This window comes from Caenorhabditis briggsae (genome assembly GCF_000004555.2).
Source record: "Caenorhabditis briggsae complete genome, chrX, whole genome shotgun sequence".
Classification (NCBI taxonomy): Eukaryota; Metazoa; Nematoda; class Chromadorea; order Rhabditida; family Rhabditidae; genus Caenorhabditis; species Caenorhabditis briggsae.
The window spans coordinates 1,925,032-1,933,205 of record NC_013491.2 but is presented as its reverse complement, the minus strand read 5'-3'; the positions used below and the strand labels follow the sequence as shown (position 1 = coordinate 1,933,205).

The following is an 8,174-nucleotide window of genomic DNA, read 5'->3' as shown; positions in this document are numbered from 1 at the left end:
GCACATTTTAATGCAATAAAAATTTTTGGTCGGAGTCCCCCTTTAATGAATAAAAAAACAAAAACAAAATGGAAAAAGACACCAGCCAAAGGTTTAGAAGACAATTACCCATCATGATTGTTGAAAATTTTGAAAATAATCATTCACTTTGAATCTTCTGATTTTTTCGGTTTCTTTGGTGACTTCTCAACTCTCATCTCATATTTTCGATTGGAGCTGTCGGAGTCCTAAAACTTAAAAATTACTTAATGAATCTTTTTTAAAAACCAACATTTTTCTCTGATGGTGGCTTTCTTGGAGGCGACATGGATATCCTGAACCGTGGGGGCCGGGGTGTCTGGAATAATGACTTCATTTTCAAGAAGGTTCTAATTCGCTTACGCTTGGCTTGCTTCCGCCTTCGGATTGGTCCTTCTCACGCTTTAATCTTTTCAGCTCTCTGGGCGAGTGTGGAATTGGTGGTCTGGAATCGAAAACATGATTTCTTATTACAATGAGAAATTCTAAGAATTGCTAAGGGAATCAGAAATAACTCGTGAGAAAATCATACCTATCCGGAATCAAACGTCCCTTCTCGTCGTCTGTCGTCTCGTCGTTAGACATGAACTCATTCATGATTGGCGACATCATAGCCGACGTGTAACTGGAAAGTGTATGAGAATTGATTTTTCAGACGTTTGATATTCTTACCTGCTGTGTGGATTCAAGTTTGCCCAAAGAGGATCATGAAGTGCGGGGTCTCCAAGAGAATCATCAGTTGAAGGAGGGCGAGTGGGATCTTGGGATGAGTTTTCTACAGTAGCCACTCTGAAATTAAAATGTAAAAAAGAATGTAAAATAGAAAATTTTCTGAATTTGAACTTCAAACTCAAATATCTCAATTTTTTTGAGAATTATAAAAATATAAATACTATGAAAGTGTTGGTCAATTGACTAATTGTTGATATCTCAAACAGGAACCGAGATAGTCGAGCTTCAAGGGAAAGCGTTTATGATAATAATGATGATAAATGAAAACTCAGGGTTGCAACCGGCCGGGCCGGGCCAAGATTATTTTTTCTCCGGCCCGGCCGGTTCGGCCGGTTCGGCCCGTTCGAATTTAAGAAAAAACAGAAATTATTGAAGAATTATTTGAATTTATTTCTTAAAGGTGGGGGGACATGAGAAAAATAATGTTGTCGAAATTCCGTTTAAATATGCTCCTCGAGGAGTTGAACTTGTCGAGGCGAGTGTTGAAGGTGCGGCGCCGCTACCGACTGAGCCACGCGAGCAAAGAGAAAGCGCACGCCCGATTGCATACATAAAGGCGAGGACGACAGCTGTACGCAGAGTGACATTAAGCGTTGTACACCGTCACGGTAGAATGCATACTCTAGCTACAAAAAAACTACGAAAAATCTCCTGTCCCCCCACCTTTAACAAGTAGCATAACAATGTAAAAACCGTATAAATGAACAAGGGGAGCCTCTCATCGATAATTTACTCGAATTCTGAACTACTTGCAGACAGCTATCGATGTCCCATAAATATTTGATATTTGTCATCCATCTAGTCTCACACGAGAGGGTGATACCTCGTCATATCGGAGCATCGTTGCAAATAAAAATGGCGCGCGTTCAAATATTAATTAATTGCCGGCCGGCCGGGCCGGGCCGGGCCCTGGTTTTTTTCCCTCGGGCCGGCCAGCCCGTCAGATTGCAACCCTGTGAAAACTAAATTTCTTACCCATAGCGAATATTATGTGTAGTACTGATTGGTTGAAGGAGTCTTCTTGCTGCTTGCTTCTCAATGGAAGATGATGGCGGATGAGAGCTTGTTGAAGAGCTTGCGGAACTTCTGTAATTAAAAATTTACTTGTTTGGGAATATTTCGACAGTCACTAACTTCTTCTCAATTCTGAGTGGAGTGACATATGTGCGAAGCGGATTTTCGTTTATTTCACTGAAAAAAAATCTATGGGGAAAATCGTTAAAACTGCAATATAAGCAAAAGATAGAAGAGATCTCAATTGTAAAATTCTAGTTTCAGGTAATTTCAAATCTCACATTCTCATCTCCGAATTCGATGGAGCCGTTGTTGTAGACTTTGAAGAAGACCCGGATGCTGATTGTGAATTTTGATCGAATGACTGGATTGCTGTACGATATGACATGTCGCGGTTGCTGTAAGAAATTATGGCATGTCACATGAGATTTTTATGTGAGACAAGCAATAATCCTTACCTGGTTCGTCGACTTGCTGAACTTCTTTTACTTTGGTTTTCAGACCTTTCTCTGGACGCCGGACGAGACCCATCTGGAGGGAGGAGGTATCGGCTTTCGGAATTTCTGAAGTTAACTGTACAGGTCAAAGGTTCTTTCGATGAAATTCCACACCTTTTCTCACTGTCTTCATCATCCGAGTCACTGTCAGATCCGGTTGATAGCTCACGAATTCTACCACCACCTTCTTCCATTTCAATATCATCGCTTCGTCTATCATACTTCCTTGGATCTGCCCAACCAATACAAACTAGGAATTTCTGTCGGAGTGATAATTTAGGTGGGAGAGAAGATGTTGTAGATTCAGTATCAGATGACTGTTCTTCTCCGGTACTATGATCCACTTCTGAGACTGATCCTAGGGATGGAACAAACTGACGGCCAGAAACACTTTTAGCGGTCGATCGGTTGTGTTGAGAATCGTCATCAGAAGACACTCCTTTGGTTGGAGGAGAAAGGAGCTGCTTGGGCTTTTGTTTTCCGAATGTGTTGTCTTTGCTCTTTTTCTTTTTTCCACCAGCAAGTTCGAAGATCTTTTTCTTTTCTTCTGTTCTTTCCTGAAACATATTTTTAAGATTTAATATAATTCTCAGCCTCATCCAACGAGACCAAACTGAAACTAGGTGAAGCGCCTATGACAGATACGGTCTCCGTTTGCTTTTTCATTTCAAGTTACTGCCAAACACTTACCACCATGAGTTGAAAAGACAAATCCTGATTCGCTTGCGACAAACCGGTCACCATTGCAATGAGGAAGTAAATAACCAGTCTAGAAATTGAAATCGTAGTTTTAGCTGAGTCTGGAATCCACTCACGATAACAAAACAAGAACCGGGATGATAATTCCAGGGGACAAACTGTACTTGATTCCATTGACCAATGTCTTATCCAAGTTCTCATGGAGAACATCAGTAATTACACTGTAGAAAAACGATTGATTTCTGAAAGTTTTCACATTCACTTGATAGTCATTTATCGGTATTTTTTCTCACCCAAATGGTCCGCAACTTTTACTAGGAGTCTTTGAGGCGATCACAAATCCGACTGGAAGAGTACAAAGAAACAGAAATAGTATGAGAAGGGCGAAAAAGAAATTGGAAGAACGACTGGCGCGGAAGATTTGACTAGCTGGCACATTACAAGTCATCGCTGCCCATCCTCGGATATACATCAGTATAATCAACTTGATATTATTAAGCATCGGGAGTAGAGGGACGAAAAAGAGACCAAGCCAGATCATTCCTGAAATTTTGAAAAATATTTTAATTTGAAAACTTCTTGTAAACCTTGATTGTTAACCAAATGGAGCACGTTCTCTGCTACTTTGAATTCTCCATATTCTGGCTGAAATTGTATGATTTCAAAATTGCCGCTTTGTGATAATACTCACAAAAGTTCTTTCCAAATCCCACGGCCAAAACAGATTCAGGTAACGACATGCTAGTCCACGAAGAAAGTCAATGAGGAAAATTGAAGCCACGGTCATGTACAGATCCATGGTGACTAGCTTTGTGATTTCTTGTCCTATAATTGTCTCCCAGCAGAGACCTCCTTGAGATAAGCGCAGTGATGCACGGGTAGTTGCTCTGAAATCACAATTTGAAAAATGAAGGATTACTGTATAGAAAATGCAGCTCCAGCCCAGAACTCATAATCTTTATGTCCAATTTGAGTTGAATATGGTCTACTCTGGATGGAAAATAATACCTACCCAGTTGGGCTAGCTGCATTTGGTGTAGTTTCATTCCAGTCAGAATTCGGCCCAAATTGATGAGTCTCTACTACTGGCGACGAGAACACGGTATCATCTTTTGTGACAGAAGCTTTTGGGTTGTAAACACCAAACGGTCCAAAATCCGGAAGTACCGTAGTCCAAGAGTTGGTGGATGGTATTGGAGTAGTGGTCACAGGTGTGTAGGAGTAGTAAGTATGAGGTGTGTTGTTAACAGGATATCGAGGGAACAGAGTGTCACGTATACTTCTGTAACTTTTTTTTGAAAGTCAAGCATCTCAATATTAACCCACCTAGCCAAAGTATCAGCATTTGGAGCAACTGTTGTGGTACTAGGCCTGTCAAACTCATTCTTCTCTTTTTGCAGATTTTCCAATTGTAGCATTAACGAATAAATCAAAGTGTAGTAATTGAGAATGTAGAGAACCAGAACTCTTCCAAGTTGGAACCGCAGCGCATTCCTTGGATGGAGCTTCTCAATTTTTCCAAGTAGATCAAATATATTTGGGAAAACCAATGTAATCAGAGAGATGGTAATGGCTGTGGCGTTCTGGAACTCGGAAAAATATAAATTTTCAGTTTTTGGAAAACTAACCTGGGCGAAAAAATGTTCGCCTTTAAGTGTACCGCATTGCATGATAGCCCAGATTGAGAAAACGTACATTCCACAAATAAACAAATTCGTGAGCACACGAGCCACAAAACGAATCCACGGATGTTTATCACTTGGTTTCTGTTTATCATCGTTTATAGCCTCACGGAACTTGATCACATTTGCCATGTACACATTTCCAGCGGTTTCGGGGTTACCAATTGTATAATCCCATCCGGTGAAAGCTTTCCAATTGAAAAGATACTGTTGCGTTTTTCCGGATGATAATGTTCCTCGACGGTTGTTAGCCGCCATCCTGAAAATTTTTTAGAAATTTTTTCTCAGAATTACAACCAGTTACTCACTTTCTGAGAATGATGAAAAGTGAAAATCCTAGAATAAAAATATTGCAAAAGAAATAGGCAACAGGAACGCGATATTTGATCGTTTCACCGAAAAATGTCTCCTTTGAGTAGAAACCATAGAACAACAACGAGTATTGAAAGTAGCCCTGGAAGATTCTTATTTAGAACTTGCTTGTTTTTTTTTGGGAATCACCCCAAAATCCCAGACTGTGGAAAGCTCATCGGCTCTGGCGCGAACCGCTGGTGGCATGACCTTGATAGACTTTGTCTTGTTGTATCTATCATCTCCGAATTGAGTTCTGGAGTCGGCGAGCCACTGAAATAAACCGTATATCAAGATTCCAAAAAACAGAAACCGAACCTCTGGAATAACAACAAACATGCACATGATAAAAGTGATAGTGATATTGACACCAAGAACCCATCGATGAAAAGTGAAGTATGAGGACACGACCGAACCAAAATGGCTCTCAATTTTTCGAATTTTTGCCTCCCAAGGAATAAGATAAATTTTCAAATTATCCAACCACCGGCTAGCTTGTGTTAACCGCCGTCCCGCTTCTGCTTTATATAACCTAGCTTTGGACACCTTCGCCTCTTGCTGCTGTAGATGCTTTTGAGCCACTCTGAAAATTTTCTAGTTATCTTTTTTTTAAAGGATAGCTCTTATTCACTTCAATGTTCTCCGTTTCCTTCGCATGTACCATGGCTGACCGCGCAACTTTTGTATAATCTCTTTCTTCTGCTGAATTTTCTTGAGTATTCGATCTTTGGATGCCTCTTTGTCGTCTTCTTCGTCGAATTCGTCGTCATCACTGGAAAAAAAAATTAAGGAAGCCGGTGTGAGATGTGTTGGTTTGTAACTACTTACTCGTCATAATTCGGGTTTCCTAATCGGGTATGTGGGCGAACAAGAACACTGGATGAACGTCGGAAGAGGGAAAGCAGGTCAGCCTGAAAAAATGATTCTTTAGGGACCGAATCAAATTTGATCTACCATAAAATTTATTAGGTTTGATGGTCTAAGGCCTATTCTGGTGAAATTTCATCTGTCGTTTCAATAGAAGTTGAAAAAATCGGACAAGTTGTGCGTAGAACTCTAGAAATGAACTCAAATTAAAAATTTGATCATATTTGACAGCAGAAAATCATTTGGTATCCAATTTTTTCCAGATGGAAAACATTCTATGTGCATTAGGCTTTTAAAAAATTAGATGTCACTCATTTGATTTGCCTAAAAACTAAAGACAGCATCAATTGGAAAAACTACAGTAATCTATTTAAATTCTCAACAAATAGTTTTTTTTTCTCAAAAACTCACAATAACCGATGACCTTCTGCTCATTCGACTATCAATCTCCTCTTCGGACACATCCGCCAGGGATTTGACCGATTGTCCTGTGTCGGCTCCATCATCAGTATCGTGTCGAACCAGCGGCTGATGAGCGCCTGATTTCGGCATCGTCGTGCTTCAGGTGACTGCACGCCGACGCTCCGGGAGCCCTCTGATTCTTCTGGTTTCTGGAATCTGAATGATTATATCTCCCACTAAATCTTCTGACAAAGAAAAAAGAGAAACGGAAGGATGGCTGGTGTGTATGAGTAATGGTGGTTGCGATATGATTAGAGGGGGAAAAAAGGTTGATGGGTAGACGGAACGCGACGTGTGGGGCTCCCCATTTTTTGCGCGTCTGAGAAACTTAACGAATGAGAGAAAATGGGTTTATCTGATGATGGCGGGGCGGAGAGAGATGACGCGGAACCATGTGTCTGGGTAACAGACCCCGGGATCCCCTTTTCGCATTATGTAAAAATAGTGATATGAAACAAGTGATAGTGGGATGCGGCAAGGTGCTCGGAAAATGCAACAAGCGATGTAATGAATGAAATTTTTGCGGGTTGGCGGCCGAAAAGAAGACACAAGAGGTCCGTGACACGACGAAGACACGAAGAAACAGAGCAAAGACACACTTTTTGCCTCTGACTCGTCGTCCTGGGGCCAGCGAGAAAAATTCTAGGGAAAAGGGAGGGGACATGAAGATAAAAGCAGTCTGGGAAGGATATTGATAACAATTGATGGGAAAAGAGCAAATTGGAGATGAGTTTGCAACAACCTCACGTTTGATTTTGATGGCGATGGCAAATAACACAGCACCTCCTGTCTTTTCTCTTGTCTTGTTGATTGGCCAATGTGGTTTTTCTATCATTTTTTGAGACAATTTCGTTTTTGAGATTGAGCCCTGATTGTGAGACCAAATCGAAATGAGAAAAACAGGATGATCAATACCAACTCATTAGATTCACTGGGTTGTAGTTGGTTGAGAAAGAGACAAAAAATTGAACAATAGAGAACACCGCTAGGAAAACATTTGGGATAAGAGAATGAGTTGATGATGGTGGAGGAGGTGGATATACGGGGGTCATAAACTTAAGAGGGGAGTATTAAAATTGAGTATTTCCTCTGTCATAAAACCCGTGTGTTTTTTTTCCATTTGCTATTTTTTAGCTTTTTGAAAGCTGACCAATTAGCATTTAAGTTTGGAAAATTCAGAAATTAAAATAATGGAAGAAGGTTTATTACGAAAATCGTCGAAAATTATCTTGCACTTTGAGCTCAATTGTCTCTTGAAAACTACAAAAATGTTGGTGATATTATGATAAATTTTTATCAGTTGGCTGATTTTTGTTATTTCGTACAAGAATTAAAATAATAGGTTTCAAAATAAGGCATATGTTCTTATAACACGATTAGAAGCATATCGAAACCGTCATCTTTGAACTCAGTTATCTCGATTTCTGTAAAAGTTATCTCATTGTTGTCAACTGATCAAATGTTGTTGATATTGTGATAAACAATTTAGCAGTTGACTACTTTTTGATATTTTATACATGAATCGATATAATCAAACCAGGAATCATTTTTTACCGGCTATCCAGAATTTTATATAAAATCCTCAATGTAAAAAACAAATTGAAATTTTCAAAAAAGTCTTATTGAAACTTGAATTTTGAAAATTCGAAAAAAAAAAACTCAAAATCATAATTGCCGCATCAATTTTAAAAATAAATAGAGATGTTAAAAAATCTTGAGTTAGTTTTTAAAGAAATTACGGTCCCTGCCTGTTTAAAGGTGGGGGGACAGGAGCTTTTACGGGGGATTTTTGGGGCCAGAATATGCATTCTACCGTCACGGTGTACAACGCCTAATGTCACTCTGCGTACAT

The 8,174-nt window shown here is 39.8% G+C and overlaps 1 protein-coding gene across 1 annotated transcript; it reads right to left on the bottom strand.

The window, feature by feature from the left end:
* Nucleotides 1-143: 143 nt before the first annotated feature.
* Nucleotides 144-6,412, bottom strand: Cbr-tmc-2 (the record flags this gene model as incomplete). The annotated part of the gene is made up of 21 exons (XM_045238861.1): nt 144-227; nt 272-349; nt 382-463; nt 551-643; nt 691-807; nt 1,726-1,836; nt 1,885-1,941; nt 2,046-2,162; nt 2,223-2,818; nt 2,952-3,030; nt 3,077-3,202; nt 3,254-3,503; nt 3,548-3,605; nt 3,652-3,847; nt 3,973-4,242; nt 4,269-4,901; nt 4,951-5,096; nt 5,144-5,576; nt 5,625-5,765; nt 5,822-5,904; nt 6,272-6,412. 21 exons carry the CDS (start codon nt 6,410-6,412, stop codon nt 144-146), a joined length of 3,891 nt encoding a protein of 1,296 aa, XP_045095905.1.
* Between the last annotated feature and the right edge of the window lie 1,762 nt (nt 6,413-8,174).